We start from the raw sequence: 16,295 nt of genomic DNA, 5'->3' as shown, positions 1-16,295 counted from the left end.
ATATACCAAGAAAGGGTCACACAACTTGTTTATTCTTCAATAACTGCCTCCATTACAGAGGTTGATCCACCGACCTTGAATCTATGGAGTTCGTAGACTACCTGGAGCCAACGACAACAACAAGAACTACTTGGAATACAAATATATATCAAGAAGGGGTCACACAACTTGTATATTCTTCAAACGCTGCCTCCGTTACCGAGGTTGATCCCCAGACCTTGACTCTATGGAGTTCGTAGACTACCTAGAGTCTTCGACAACAACAAGAACTACTTGGAATACACACATATACCAATAAGGGGTCACGCAACTTGTTTATTCTCCGATAACTGCCTCCATTACGGAGATTGTTCCGAAGACCTTGACTGTACGGAGTTCGTAGACTACTTGGAACTCACGACAACAACAAGAACTGCATGAAAAACAAACATATGCCAAGAAGGGGTCACAAAACATGTTTATTCTTCAATAACTGCCTCCATTACGAAGGTTGATCCACCGACCTTGAATCTATGAAGTTCGTAGACTACCTAGAGCCCACGACAACAACCAGAACTACTTGGAATACAGACAAATGCCAAGGAGGGGTCACACAACTTGTTTATTTTTCGATAACTGCCTCCATTACGGAGATTGATTCGAAGACCTTGACTGTGTGGAGTTCGTAGACTATCTGGAACTCACGACAACAACAGGAACTCCTTGGAATACAAACATATACAAAGAAGGGGTCATGCAACTTGTTTATTGTTCGATAACTGCCTCCATCACGGAGATTGATCCGAAGACCTTGACTGTATGGAGTTCGCAGACTACCTGGAACTCACGACAACAACAAGAACTACATGAAAAACAGATATATATATATATATATATATATATCAAGAAGGGGTCACACAGCTTGTTTATTCTTCAATAACTGCCTCCATTACGGAGGTTGATCCACAGACCTTGAATTTATGGAGTTTGTAGACTACCTGGAATCAATGACAGCAACAAGAACTACTTGGAATGCAAACATGTTTTAAGAAAAGGTCATTGGATGACCCGGAACATATACTGTGAAAGCATTATATGCTAAGCACCATAAAGAGCATGTACCGTTTTTGAATTTACACGATAGACCTTTGGTTACGTTAGCAGACCATAAGATCTTATTCCAGGGATTTTTTGGATGACTTAGGCCTTACTCCAGGGGTTTTTGGAGACCCAGAATATATACTGTGAACACCGACTATTCTAAGAAGCGCAATGAGCATGTAATATATTCGAAACTGGTTGATAGTCCTTCCGTTACGTGTGTAGACTCTTAAGTCTTACTTGAAAGATTTCTTGTATAACCATGGACAAAAGCTGTAAACCTTGACTATGGGCAAAAAGTATATGAGTTTCTGTTTCCAAAACTGTCAAAATTATCTAAATCTGTTGAAAATTGTTAAAGTTATGAAAATATCAATTTAGTGGAACACGGGTACCCTGTCGGCCATCCACGTGGTAAAAAAAATTAGATGCCCCTCCCCACGTTCCTCCTCACTGTATCAACGTGATTTTCTCACAGATGCTACATTTTATGGAGTTCTTAGATGTCACCGAGTTTTAGCTTTCAGCTATAAAAATTCATTGAAATATCACCACTTGAATTTGAAAAAGGAACACGGGTACCCCGTCGGCCGCATAAGGGTTAAGAATATCAATCAAACGCAACTTGTTGCAAGGAGATCTTTTAAAGATAAGTGTCAGAAAAGTGAGACTTTTTGCATAGACATTTTTGCATAAACAAATGCATTTTGGCCATATCTTCTGAGCCCATAGTCCAATCCAGCCAATTTTAAATAGGAGACAATAGGACTGAATCTAACATGTACCTTTTTCGACCACTCAGTGTTTGCTTTGTTGCTGAAACAGGAAGGCACTGTAGATAGAATTCGTGAATAAGTATATTAGTGTGCTCACATTGAGCTGGGCGAAGTCTTTATTACTAACGTAATCTTACAAACTAGCGGCTGGAAAAAACGTTACGTTCTTATAGAAAATCATAATTTACTGAGTTATCATAAAATGAGCCCAAGCATGCGGATTAGACTGTAAGGCGTAATATATGGATATTTTCTTTCAACTTTTAAGACTTATTTCATCGTGTAACACAAATTTCGAGAAAAAAAAATTTGCTTCGATTATATGGACTTTTTTGCATCGAAAAAGTCCATATAATCGAGGTATACCTGTATAATTATCACCGAAAAAAGCCAATAAATTAATTTCGACAAATTCCCTTTTACAACAACAAAGAACTCATTATTTTTTTAAAAGGGTTTAAAATATTTCACAATTTACCGAAACAACAAAAAATCAAACGAGCTTAACGACTTCCAAGGGAGTATGTTTGAAATTATCATCCATCTTCTATCGCTTTTAAAATAATGAATGTAGATATGAAAAATTTAAATTATGATGAACCTACATGGTGTAAGAGCAATTGGTATATAATTAAAGTTTAAAAAATATAGTATTCTACCTTTGTACAAGGGAAAGTGGAGGGCTGTAAAACTGAAATCGACCAAATGACCTAAACGAAGTATTCGGCCAAATAAACTTTCCTGCCAAATGGCCTTTTATGGGTTTCCAGTAGCCTTGCGAGCAAAAGCGTAGGATTACCAATCCGGAGATGGCGAGTTCGATTCTCGGTCCGATCTATGATGCTTTCGGGTTGAAAACATTCTCGACACACTGGCCATAGTATATCCATTGTACTTGCCACATAAGATACATACTCATGCAATAGCAGGCATAGAAAAGCTTTTAAGCAATAACTGAGACAATGCTAATAGAATACTAAGTTGAAAAGCAGGCATAGTTCCAGTTGGAATGTAGAGCCATTTAAGAAAAAGAAGAAGGCCTATTCGGCCAACCGACCTGTTCGACCAGATGTTATATTCGGCCAAACAACTTTCGGCCTAGTGGCTTTCAGCCAAATGGGTGTTGGTCAAACGGATCGGATAATTTTCACTTCACATATACTTAGCGACAAGAAATAAGAAATTTCAACCAAGATGTAATTGAAGGAAATCGTTCTCTCTGTTAAAACTTCTATATGGTAACCCTATATAAAAAGTATTCATTCCGGAAAACGCATCCAGCGCTCACAACGTTTCGTTCCACATACCGTCCCCAGTGCCGCTCATAGTTAATATCATCGAGAGGCGCGCTAGAAAATTAAATTTTGCTTCCCTTTTGTTTCGTTCCCAAAGGGTCTATGCTATCACGGTTGGAAGCTGGGGATCCCAGTCACAGTGGTAATGCCATCGAAAGCCTCACTGATGAAGATACAGAAATGCCGTGACTATCATGCCAACGTAATCGTGCAGGTGAGTACACACTAACTGAGGGCAAAAACTGCCACGACTGAGCTCGTGAGAATTTCACGCTTGGCCAAACGGCACGTTCGACAAAAATCATCCGAGCGCAACGTTACAAGTATGGATTCCTGGTTGCCGACCACTCTTTCCAATCTTCCGAACAGGGCGCCGACATGGGGGAGGCAAAAAAGATTGCGTTGAAAATGGCGCACGAAACCGGACTAACCTATATCAACGGTTACGATCATCCACACATCATGGCCGGTCAGGGGACCATCGGTTTGGAAATTGTCGAGCAAGTAAGCAACATTGATGCCGTTGTGGTTCCAGTCGGCGGCGGAGGACTGATTGCAGGAGTTGCAACTGCCATCAAGAATTTAAGCCCCCAAACCAAAATCATAGTGAGTTGCTTCTGTTTGTTGATTTTCGTTCCATGTCAAGTCGTACCGCTTCAGGCGTGGCAGGGATGAACAGTTCTTTTTTTTTACGGAATGATAGAAGATAGCGAAGCTTATGTCGAATTGGGAGCAAGTTCAATGATTGCGTTTCACTCGTTTTCATGGAAATTTCTTCGCATTTTCAAATGCCTGGCGTACGTTGGGTTTAGAGTTGATTTGGCAAGAAACGATTTCCTGAGCTGTGTTTCGTGTGAAGATGGATGCTGGAGCCGAATTCCCTACCATTAAAAGATAGGTATATAGAATGATATATTTTTTGCTTAACTTACTTGACGACTGCATTACCATTCGAATTTGACATGGAACGAGCGATTGTGCAGGCTTAAAGTTTCGAACTGTGCTTTTATTAGTCCCCGCTCTGGTTTTGACTGTATTTCGCAGGGTGTGGAATCGGAAAAGTGCCCAAGTTTCACAAAGGCATTGGAAAACAAGGCGCCGGTCTACACCCCAAACAAGGAAACACTAGCCGATGGGCTGGCCGTGCCGCAAGTGGGCTACAATGCGTTCGCCACAACCGTTCCCCTGCTGGACAAAATGATTGTAGTCAAAGAGGAGTGGATTGCGCTGGCTATTTTGAGACTGGTCGAGCAGGAAAAGTGCGTTGTGGAGGGTGCTGGTGCTTCGGGCTTAGCCGCCATACTCGCCGGTCATTTGGATGAGTTCAAAGGAAAAAGGTAGGGTTGCATTAGAAGTGCTATAAGCCATTGTTACTATGAGAACCTATTCTGATACGTGCGTGTTATTTATTAGCGACGATGTGTATGTTTGATAAAATTTTCACAGTTGAATATTTTTGTTCGATAAAATTGCTTTCTTTAAACACATGGCCCCAAAATCCAAAATATGCCACAGCTCGCTCAGAATGCTTAAAAAATTCACCAAAAGTACAGGAGTTATGTGCAGATTTTATTTGATCAACTCGCCATGTCTTTGAAATATGCAGCCAGATCCATTGGGTTCAGGAAGCTGGCTTAGTTTCAGGATCAGATAAATTCAATTGAATTTCATTTTATTATTCCCAACCTCAATGATATTCAGTAACTGTTTGTAATATAATTGTCAGACCACTATCCTTAGTTTCCATGCGGTAATGGTATCCGTGTCAGCTAAGTATGGTTTCCTCTCTATTATTGGTAGGATCTACATCTGCAAACGAGTGGATCCGAGGAAGAAAGCCAATGTTAGGACTGTGCGCTTCCGTCGTCGACACTTTCCATCATCCTAAATTTAAATTGGGCTTTTGAAAAAGATCAATCAAGATGAATCCAAACATTCTTATTAGGGGTGATTCAAATATTACTTCCACTACTTTTTGGCCCTCCTGTAACCTGTGACATCATTGTTGAACAACCCCTTAGCTCTATTTATACTCGTGTTGTAATGGTCAATGAAAGTACGTCCAAGATTAATCCTAAACTCCTGATTCTACTCACTTTTCTATGTTGCGGTTATATAGAATTATAACGATATTCTGATTATTTCTTTTCCTACTGAAAGCAATTGAGTAGCATTTTTTCACATTTAGTTTCTATGGTGGACTTGCGTGGAGACAAATGGTCTATTGGCCTATTCTTCCAAACCACTATTTCGTCCAAACGACTTTTTCTGCCAAAAACCGAATCGGCCAAATGACAATTCCGGCTGAAACGATATTATCGGCCATAATATAAATAGAATCAGACTAAGGCCGGAGTGTCCTGTGCAGTACATAAAAGTCTTCTCCATTCAGCTCGGTCCATGGCTGCATGTCGCCATCCACGCAGTCTGCGGAGGGTCCGCAAATCGTCCTCTACCTGATCGATCCATCTTGCCCGTTGTGCGCCTCGCCTTCTTGTTTCCGACAGATCGTTGCCGAGAACCATTTTCACCGGATTACTGTCCGACATTCAGGCTACGTGCCCTGACCACCACAGTCGTCCGATTTTCTAGGTGTGAACGATGATGGATGGTTTTCCCAACAGCTGATTCAACTCGTGGTTCGTTCGCCTCCTCCACGTACCGTCCGTCATCTGCACCCCACCATAGATGGTACGCAGTACATTCCTTTCGAAAACTCCCACCGCGTGTTGGTCCTCCACGAGCATTGTCCAGGTCTCGTGTCCGTAGAAAATTACCAGTATAATAAGCATTTTGTAGATAGTCTGTTTGGTACAGCGGCGAAATCTATTCGATCGGAGCGTTTTGCGGAATCCAAAGTACGTACGATTTCCTGCCATGATGCGTCCCCGAGTTTTTCTGCTGGTATCGTTATCGGAGGTCAGCAGTGAGCCCAAGTACACGAATTCTTCAACCACCTAGGTTATGTCACCGTGGCTTACGTTGTCCTCTCTTGAGCCTCTTCTTTTCAATCACTTCGTTTTCGACGTATTGATGACTAACTAGTCCAATCCTTTTAGCTTCGCTTTTCAGTCTGATGTAGGCTTCCTCCACCCTCTCAAAGTTACGTTCCATAATATCAATGTCATCGGCGAAACCAAATCACTGGAAGGACTTTGTGAAAATCCTACCACTCGTGTCAATCCCTGCCCTTCGTATTACTCCCTCCAAAGCGATGTTGAATAGTAGACACGAAAGAAAAAAAATCCGTAGGAACCTTCGAAGAATTCCTAAAACAATTTTCGAATGAATTTACAAAAACTATCCGATTAAATTCCTGAAAGAAAACGTACAGGAACATAAAAAAAAAAATTCGTAGAAATTTCGGAAGCAATTGCTGAAGAAAATCCTAATGAAAATTTCGGAAAATTCCTTACAGAATTTTCTAAAGATTTCCTGAAGGAATTCCTGGATGATGTTTTCAAGAAGAACCTGAGAGAAACTCCGAAGACATTCATTCAAACTTCAAACCATTCTTCAAACTTCCTAAGAGATCTTAAGAATATTCTGGATTTATCTTTAAAGTAATTGTGAGGAATAAAGTGAACCTGACAAAAGCATTTGCAGTTTTTGGTTACATCGATAAATAAAATAGAATTTAAATAAAATAAAATGATAACGAATTTGAAATTCTAACGTAGTAGGCATTTGAAACGCCAGCATACTAAAAAGCTAATGAGAAGAAATTTGAAATTGAATCTCAGTAGGCTAACAGAGAATTCTAGATTGTTAGAAGGGGACAAAGAAAATAAATGAAGATCATTCATAGAGATGTCCTAAAATCCCGATTAATTGATTAGTTACTAATCGATTACTCTTGATTCTTGTCGATTATTGAATCGATTAATCATTGTATAGTAATCGATTCAAAATTAATCGATTATCACAACGATGAATCGATTAATCGAAATAATCAATTAATTTTCGACATCCTTATGATGTCGTAAAATTCTGATTAATCGATTAGTAACTAATCGATTACTCACGATTCCTCTCGATTATTGAATCGATTAATCGTTGGGTAATAATCGATTCAACATTAATCGATTATCACAACGATGAATCGATTAATCGAAGTAATCGATTAATTTGCGACATCTCTAATCATTCAGTGTTCGTTTCTTGAGGCGTGAACACGCCATTTGACTGCAAGTGTCAAACGCTTATTTTCAACAAAAATAAGCAAGTTGGAGAACGAATTTGCTTGGCTACGACAATGACGTGGTCGTTGCTCCCACGAATGGTAAGATAAGTTAGCAGGAGATTGAAAAGGAAAGAAATCAGGCAAAAAATAATGGTAAGCCTAGGACGCAGGACAATATGGCAAAAAAAATAATGATAAGCCATGAGGTCTGAAAGGCAAAAAAAATAAAGGTAAGCCTCAACTGGAAAATAAAACGGCATAAAATAATGGTGAGCCATAATATATGGAGCAAAACAAAAATGGAAAGCCTCAAACCGGCAACAAAAATGACAAAAAAATGTTAAGCCAGAGAAAAGAGAACGATATGTTAAAAAATAATGGTGAGCCATGTAGACAATTTCATAGATAGTCGGCAAAAGAAGAGTATGCCAATTTAGTTGGTAGGCAAAGGAATAAAGACGAGCGATCGCGAGTAAAACAAACAAAAGTCAGACGATTTGCAGTGGGTGTTCAACATAATTTGGAATTTATTCTATTGGCAGTTAGGTTGAATATTTCGGAATCCAATGGATCTTGAAGCTAGTGCATTCTACAAAATTGCCCAGGAGACAAAATCGTAAAATAGATATATTAGTTGGGTTTGTGTTTGTAATGCATGCACTTGGTGCCGATGGTGTGCTAGTGAATGCAAGTTGAGTTAGAAGACAAGGAAAAATCGTCCAAATGAAAATGGTAAGCCTTTTATATGAGAAGTGAAAATGGCAAAGCCATGAAGCAAATTTTATGGAAAAAGCTTCATTGAGAAATGCAAACAAAAATGAAACATCGCGGATTTAATATTGAAGTTTATCCGCCATCTGGAATTTGAAAGGTGAAATCTAACTGGACGTATTAAGAGTTAAGGGCTATAGCTCGTAAATTCGACCCCCAAAGATGTGAGATTCGGCGAGTAGCCGTTTCCTATAATGTTATTTAGATCAGAAGTTCCCGAATTTTTTGGATAAGCGACCTATCTGACAGAATCCTATATTTTGCGACTTACCAGGCACCAAATGCATTGATCCTTAGCAATTGGATAAAAGAAATCTAATCTTCAAATCTAAATCCAATTTGGATTGGATTTGGATTGGATTTGGATTGGATTTGGATTGGATTTGGATTGGATTTGGATTGGATTTGGATTGGATTTGGATTGGATTTAGATTGGATTTGGATTGGATTTGGATTGGTTGGAATTGGATTTGGTTGGTTTGGATTGGTTTGGATTGGTTTGGATTGGTTTGGATTGGTTTGGATTGGTTTGGATTGGTTGGATTGGTTTGGATTGGTTTGGATTGGTTTGGATTGGTTTGGATTGGTTTGGATTGGTTTGGTTGGTTTGATTGGTTTGGATTGGTTTGGATTGGTTTGGATTGGTTTGGTTGGTTGGATTGGTTTGGATTGGTTTGGTTGGTTTGGATTGGTTGGATTGGTTTGGATTGGTTTGGATTGGTTTGGTTGGTTTGGATTGCGTTTGGTTGGTTGGATTGGTTTGGATTGGTTTGGATTGGTTTGGATTGGTTTGGATTGGTTTGGATTGGTTTGGATTGGTTTGGATTGGTTGGTTTGGATTGGTTTGGATTGGTTTGGATTGGTTTGGATTGGTTTGGATTGCGTTTGGATTGGTTTGGTTGGTTTGGATTGGTTTGGATTGGTTTGGATTGGTTTGGATTGGTTTGGATTGGTTTGGATTGGTTTGGATTGGTTTGGATTGGTTTGGATTGGTTTGGATTGGTTTGGGATTGGTTTGGATTGGATTTGGATTGGTTTGGATTGGTTTGGATTGGTTGGTTGGTTTGGATTGGTTTGGATTGGTTTGGTTGGTTTGGATTGGTTTGGATTGGTTTGGATTGGTTTGGATTGGTTTGGATTGGTTTGGATTGGTTTGGATTGGATTTGGATTGGTTTGGATTGGTTTGGATTGGTTTGGATTGGTTTGGATTGGTTTGGATTGGTTTGATTGGTTTGGATTGGTTTGGTTGGTTTGGATTGGTTTGGATTGGTTGGATTGGTTTGGTTGGTTTGGATTGGTTTGGATTGGTTTGGATTGGTTTGGATTGGTTTGGATTGGTTTGGATTGGTTTGGATTGGTTTGGTTGGTTTGGATTGGTTTGGATTGGTTTGGATTGGTTTGGATTGGTTTGGTTGGTTTGGATTGGTTTGGATTGGTTTGGATTGGTTTGGATTGGTTTGGATTGGTTTGGATTGGTTTGGTTTGGATTGGTTTGGATTGGTTTGGATTGGTTTGGATTGGTTTGGATTGGTTTGGATTGGTTTGGATTGGTTTGGATTGGTTTGGATTGGTTTGGATTGGATTGGTTTGGTTGGATTGGTTTGGTTGGTTTGGATTGGTTTGGATTGGATTTGGATTGGTTTGGATTGGTTTGGATTGGTTTGGTTGGTTTGGATTGGATTTGGATTGGTTTGGATTGGTTTGGATTGGTTTGGATTGGTTTGGATTGGTTTGGATTGGTTTGGATTGGTTTGGATTGGTTTGGTTGGTTTGGTTGGTTGGATTGGTTTGGATTGGATTTGGATTGGTTTGGATTGGTTTGGATTGGTTTGGATTGGTTTGGATTGGTTTGGTTGGTTTGGTTTGGATTGGTTTGGATTGGTTTGGATTGGTTTGGTTGGTTTGGTTGGAATTGGTTGGGTTGGATTGGTTTGGTTGGTTTGGTTGGTTTGGATTGGTTTGGATTGGTTTGGATTGGTTTGGATTGGTTTGGATTGGTTTGGTTGGTTTGGATTGGTTTGGATTGGTTTGGATTGGTTTGGATTGGTTTGGATTGGTTTGGATTGGTTTGGATTGGTTTGGTTGGTTTGGATTGGTTTGGATTGGTTTGGATTGGTTTGGATTGGATTTGGATCGGTTTGGATTGGTTGGATTTGGTTTGGTTGGTTTGGATTGGTTTGGATTGGTTTGGATTGGTTTGGATTGGATTTGGATTGGTTTGGATTGGTTTGGATTGGTTTGGATTGGATTTGGATTGGTTTGGATTGGTTTGGTTGGTTTGGATTGGTTTGGTTGGATTTGGATTGGTTTGGATTGGTTTGGTTGGTTTGGATTGGTTTGGTTGGTTTGGATTGGTTTGGATTGGTTTGGATTGGTTTGGATTGGTTTGGATTGGTTTGGATTGGTTTGGATTGGTTTGGATTGGTTTGGATTGGTTTGGATTGGTTTGGATTGGTTTGGATTGGTTTGGATTGGTTTGGTTGGTTTGGATTGGTTTGGATTGGTTTGGTTGGTTTGGATTGGTTTGGTTGGTTTGGATTGGTTTGGATTGGTTTGGTTGGATTTGGATTGGTTTGGATTGGTTTGGTTGGTTTGGATTGGTTTGGATTGGTTTGGATTGGTTTGGATTGGTTTGGATTGGTTTGGATTGGTTTGGATTGGTTTGATTGGTTTGGATTGGTTTGGATTGGTTTGGATTGGTTTGGATTGGTTTGGATTGGATTTGGATTGGTTTGGATTGGTTTGGATTGGTTTGGATTGGTTTGGATTGGTTTGGATTGGTTTGGATTGGTTTGGTTGGTTTGGATTGGTTTGGTTGGATTTGGATTGGTTTGGATTGGTTTGGATTGGTTTGGATTGGTTTGGATTGGTTTGATTGGTTTGGATTGGTTTGGATTGGTTTGGATTGGTTTGGTTGGTTTGGATTGGTTTGGTTGGTTTGGATTGGTTTGGATTGGTTTGGATTGGTTTGGATTGGTTTGGATTGGTTTGGATTGGTTTGGTTGGATTGGTTGGATTGGTTTGGATTGGTTTGGTTGGTTTGGATTGGTTTGGATTGGTTTGGTTGGTTTGGATTGGTTTGGTTGGTTTGGATTGGTTTGGGATTGGTTTGGGTTGGTTTGGATTGGTTTGGATTGGATTTGGGATTGGTTTGGTTGGTTTGGATTGGTTTGGATTGGTTTGGATTGGTTTGGATTGGTTTGGATTGGTTTGGATTGGTTTGGATTGGTTTGGATTGGTTTGGTTGGTTTGGATTGGTTTGGATTGGATTTGGATTGGTTTGATTGGATTTGGATTGGATTTGGATTGGATTTGGATTGGTTTGGTTGGTTTGGATTGGTTTGGATTGGTTTGGATTTGGATTGGTTTGGATTGGTTTGGATTGGTTTGGATTGGTTTGGTTGGTTTGGATTGGTTTGGTTGGTTTGGATTGGATTTGGATTGGTTTGGATTGGTTTGGATTGGTTGGATTGGTTTGGATTGGTTTGGATTGGTTTGGATTGGTTTGGATTGGTTTGGATTGGTTTGGATTGGTTTGGTTGGATTTGGTTGGTTTGGATTGGTTTGGATTGGTTTGGATTGGTTTGGTTGGGTTGGTTGGTTTGGTTTGGATTTGGATTGGTTTGGATTGGTTTGGATTGGTTTGGTTGGTTTGGTTGGTTTGGATTGGATTTGGTTGGTTTGGATTGGTTTGGATTGGTTTGGATTGGTTTGGATTGGATTGGTTTGGATTGGTTTGGATTGGTTTGGATTGGATTTGGATTGGTTTGGATTGGTTTGGATTGGTTTGGATTGGTTTGGATTGGTTTGGATTTGGTTTGGATTGGTTTGGATTGGTTTGGATTGGTTTGGATTGGTTTGGATTGGTTGGTTTGGATTGGTTTGGTTGGTTTGGATTGGTTGGATTGGTTTGGATTGGATTTGGGATTGGTTTGGATTGGTTTGGATTGGTTTGGATTGGTTTGGATTGGTTTGGATTGGTTTGGTTGGTTTGGATTGGTTTGGATTGGTTTGGATTGGTTTGGATTGGTTTGGTTGGTTTGGATTGGTTTGGATTGGTTTGGATTGGTTTGGTTGGTTTGGATTGGTTTGGATTGGTTTGGATTGGTTTGGATTGGTTTGGTTGGTTTGGATTGGTTTGGATTGGTTTGGATTGGTTTGGATTGGTTTGGATTGGTTTGGATTGGTTTGGATTGGTTTGGATTGGTTTGGATTGGATTTGGTTGGTTTGGATTGGTTTGGTTGGTTTGGATTGGTTTGGATTGGTTTGGGATTGGATTTGGATTGGTTTGGATTGGATTTGGATTGGTTTGGATTGGTTTGGATTGGATTTGGATTGGATTTGGATTGGATTTGGATTGGATTTGGATTGGATTTAGATTTGATTTGGATTGGATTTGGATTGGATTTGGATTGGATTTGGATTGGATTTGGATTGGATTTGGATTAGTTAATTGTTTAGTAAACCAATAGTTTTAAACATAATTAACTCAGCAGTTTAAGAACAGCGTCAATGCTTTATAGCTACAAGCAATAAATTTACAGCTATTATTAATATTAAAACACATGCGCGGGTATAAAAAAATACAATTAAATTTATACTTTCGTAAGTTGGAGAACGAATTTGCTTGGCTGAGACAGTAATTTCCGAAGCAATTTTGAAGGAAAAATTTCCTAAGGAATCCTAGAAGGAATGTCATAAAAAATTCTTGAAGATAGTCCTTTAGGAGTTCGTTCGAAAATCCTTAAGTAAATTTCTTAAATGTTATAATCGATGCTGAAAGGAATTCATGGAACAAATTCCGAAAAAAAATACTGAATAAGTTTAAGATGGAATGTAATACCTTGAAGAATTCCTGAAATAGTTTCTTAGAGAATTTGTGTAGGAGATTCCAGATTTATTTGCGAAGGATTCTTTGAAGATATTTCTGGAGGATTTTCCGAATGAATAACTGGAGAAATTCTCGATGGAATTTCTGAAGTTATGTGGCAAGGAATTTCTGAATGGTTTGCCGAAATAATTTCTGAAGGTATTGACAAATGGGTATTTACGAATAAATGTCTGGAATATTGTGCGAAAATATGATGATGGATCGACAACAATCCTGATAATCGAAAACGCAGTTTATTTCTTTAGCATTGTGCCGTCCAACTGCAAATCACTGTTTTTGGATGTTTCTGCATAAATTTTGGAATATAAACTTCCAACGAGTTTAGCACCGCCCAAACGTTGACCGATTTTGCTGAAATTATGTCCAGAGCATCAGGGCATCAAATAGAACCGAATAAGAGGGTGGCCCATCAAAAAAATTTGAAGAAGTGTTTTTTGAGCCACCCTAACGTACATATTGTATGGGGAAGTACTATGTGGCCTCCACTTTAGCATCTTATGTGACATCATATACGATTTTGTGTTGACTGGGAAATTGAGTATAGTGTATTTTCAAATAACCGATATATTTTATTCTGCCAATCTCTGTATCAAGTACCGAATGAACTATAATTTTTTTTTTTAAATTCTGAACACGCATTTTTTAGAATTCCAAACGCCCCCAAAACGCACAAAGTTACATTATTTTGAAGTGTTTGTTATTAAATAGTCAACTGACCTCAAATTTTAGATCTGTTCCAAAATCTAGTTTATTTTAACAATCTAAAATGTTAATTAAATGAATTAAACATCTTTGATGGTATTTTGTAAAACATGTATGAAACATTATTATCAAACATTTCAAATAAGTATCCACTGGTTTCGGGTTTAAAATCCCAACGGTATTTTTAATTCTACTTTAGTAGCTCTAATCAACAAAATGGTCAGTGGTTTCGACCAAGCTTAACTATCGGGCATATTGTTGGTATCTGCTAAAAGCAGTTAACGTCAACGGAAGGCACTGGACATGTTGCGACAACCTTTATGTGCCCTGAGGGAACTATCTTTATTACTGACACCATTACGTTACCAACACTAGGCATGCAATGGCTTCTTCTTGATTATTTTACATGTGCTATATGATCCTGTCTCAAAATTGGCAACAAATATTTCGGGGAACCTGTTATGTAAACAAATAACATAAGTACTCTGCACTGAGTATCTCACGCCATTAAAACCGTGTTTGTAACCGTACTACGCTAGTACCTTCCGTCGCCGGTGGGCGTCAGCTTTTCTGTTGTTAGCTTCACATCCACATGTTGCGCGCAGTCTTGTGATCAGGAATGCCCTCCATGTTTTCACAGCAAGTCCCGTTGATGGAACGAAGTAAATCTCTAAAAATCGAATCAATCTAACGAGCTGAGAACCGACAGTTTGACTCACTCCGCAATTATTTCTGCATCATGTAGAAATAATCCTATCTTCTATTGACGTGCTTCAATTTGAATAAAATTTAAGATCTTTGATAAAAAAAGGTAAGGAAATTTGAGCGACACTCTTGCTTGCGAATGAGCCCTTGGTACATTGATAGCACTTTGCAGATTCGTTCTGATATTGGGTGCTTTAGGGAACGCGGTTTCTCATGGCTTGTGATTGCGAATTAACAATCGACCAGCATTTGCGTGCAACAATAGAATTTTTATTCGTTTGGGATAAGGATATATTGGCTTGCTTTAAGAAAGAGATGAAATTATGTTTTCAACGGAAAAAAAGGCTTGCTACTAAAAGATCCATTAGTTAACATAGCTTTCAATTACGGCCCAAAACTGCATTATTCTCTTCCTATTGAATCAACCACATAACCTAATGTTCCGATGTTTTCCACACGTTTTCACCAGGGTTGTGCTGCTAATATGTGGCGGAAATATCGACACCACAATTTTCGGACGATGTCTTGAGCGGGGCCTTGCGGCAGATGGTCGTTTGCAGAGGTGGGTAATTCGATAGAACAACATCAATGCACTGCACATCCGATCTACGTTCGGTGGTTTGCTATTCCCATTTTCTGGTGGTTTTACAGGTTCACAGTAACAGTCAGTGATGGTCCGGGCGGTGTATCGAAGCTGTGTAACTTATTGGCTAAACTTGGTGTTTCCATTAAGGATATTATGCACGAACGTGCGTTCATTCGAGACATCCACAGCGTAGAGGTAAGCAACATGCAGGAGGTAACAGGGTGGAAGTGTTGTGACTCGACAAAGTTGGTGATGTGACATGAGACTGGTGATTGCATTCTACGGCACAGAGACCAAATGGGAAGCTACTGCTCGCATGAGGCAAACGTGAGACATAAGGTTTATCTTGTGCGATGGTCAGCTTTCTAACGCACAGTGGTTTAACAGTGCTTTGCGGTTGAGCAATACCTTTGCATGTTGCTATCAAGGGCAAAATTGCCAAGAAATCATGCTGATGTTGGTTTACTGTTTGCTTGAATGATTACTTAATTGGGTTCAATCACGTGAAAAGCAAAACCATATTATAAATGTTTATCATTTGAACAACTGCGAGCTTGTTGTTTAGAAGAAGATCTTCTTACGAAAGAGTTGGGATCCAATGGTATACATAACACTGACCGAACCGATATTAGAGGATGCCATTCGTCATTCCGCATTCAGAACACGTCAGCTGGGACCGGTGAAGGGAAGTGGTAATATCGTGTTTAACTTTTCATTCTAGGTTAAAGTTGTCTGCGAAACACGTGACTGGATCCATTCGCAGGAAATGCGAGCTGCACTGCGAGAGACGTACGATAATGTTTGCTTCTACGACCTTCCCATGGCGATATAGGTGCCGAGCGAGAGTCGGTAATAGCACTGAAATAAAAGCCTTTATGGAGTTAGATGTAAATTTTATTACAAGGAAAGTTGTTCGGAGCTTTCGGTCCGTTTTAAAATTGTATGTCAGATATCACATCACACTTACGGGGCATATCAAAACATTGCTAAGGATTAAACCTGAAATAATATAATTTTGAAATTTCATAACAAAATTGATACAATGACAAACAACAAATCTATAAAAAAAAGATATTAAACTCTTCTCTGCCGTTCTTCGCATAACTATCCCATGTTACCTTTGATAAAAAAAAATCAAACTGGCGTCAATTTGTCCAACTAATTTCAGAATCAATTGGATCTGAAAGTTTTACCAATATTTTTGCAATGTAATGAGCATATAAGAACCTACCGAACCTATTTAAGAACTGGGCAATTGTTCGATTCTTAGCATAGCATATGTGATTGTACAAATCGTGGGTGAC

At 39.2% G+C, this 16,295-nt stretch overlaps 1 protein-coding gene across 2 annotated transcripts in view; it reads left to right on the top strand.

Annotated features, from left to right (window-relative positions):
* LOC134220623 (L-threonine ammonia-lyase-like) overlaps window positions 1–15,909 on the top strand; it is a 39,995-nt gene extending 24,086 nt beyond the window's left edge. For both annotated transcript variants that reach the window (XM_062699722.1, XM_062699721.1), the window contains exons 4-9: window positions 3,249–3,365; window positions 3,521–3,757; window positions 4,196–4,488; window positions 14,875–14,967; window positions 15,057–15,186; window positions 15,713–15,909. In XM_062699722.1, coding sequence (XP_062555706.1) covers window positions 3,249–3,365; window positions 3,521–3,757; window positions 4,196–4,488; window positions 14,875–14,967; window positions 15,057–15,186; window positions 15,713–15,823 — 981 coding nt within the window. In that variant the 3' untranslated portion in view covers window positions 15,824–15,909. The remainder of the gene's footprint in view (window positions 1–3,248; window positions 3,366–3,520; window positions 3,758–4,195; window positions 4,489–14,874; window positions 14,968–15,056; window positions 15,187–15,712) is intronic.
* The last annotated feature ends 386 nt before the right edge of the window (window positions 15,910–16,295 follow it).

This window comes from Armigeres subalbatus, chromosome 3 (genome assembly GCF_024139115.2).
Source record: "Armigeres subalbatus isolate Guangzhou_Male chromosome 3, GZ_Asu_2, whole genome shotgun sequence".
In the NCBI taxonomy this organism is placed as follows: Eukaryota; Metazoa; Arthropoda; class Insecta; order Diptera; family Culicidae; genus Armigeres; species Armigeres subalbatus.
Note: the sequence above shows the minus strand (reverse complement) of the source record. Positions and strands in the feature narration are given on the sequence as shown.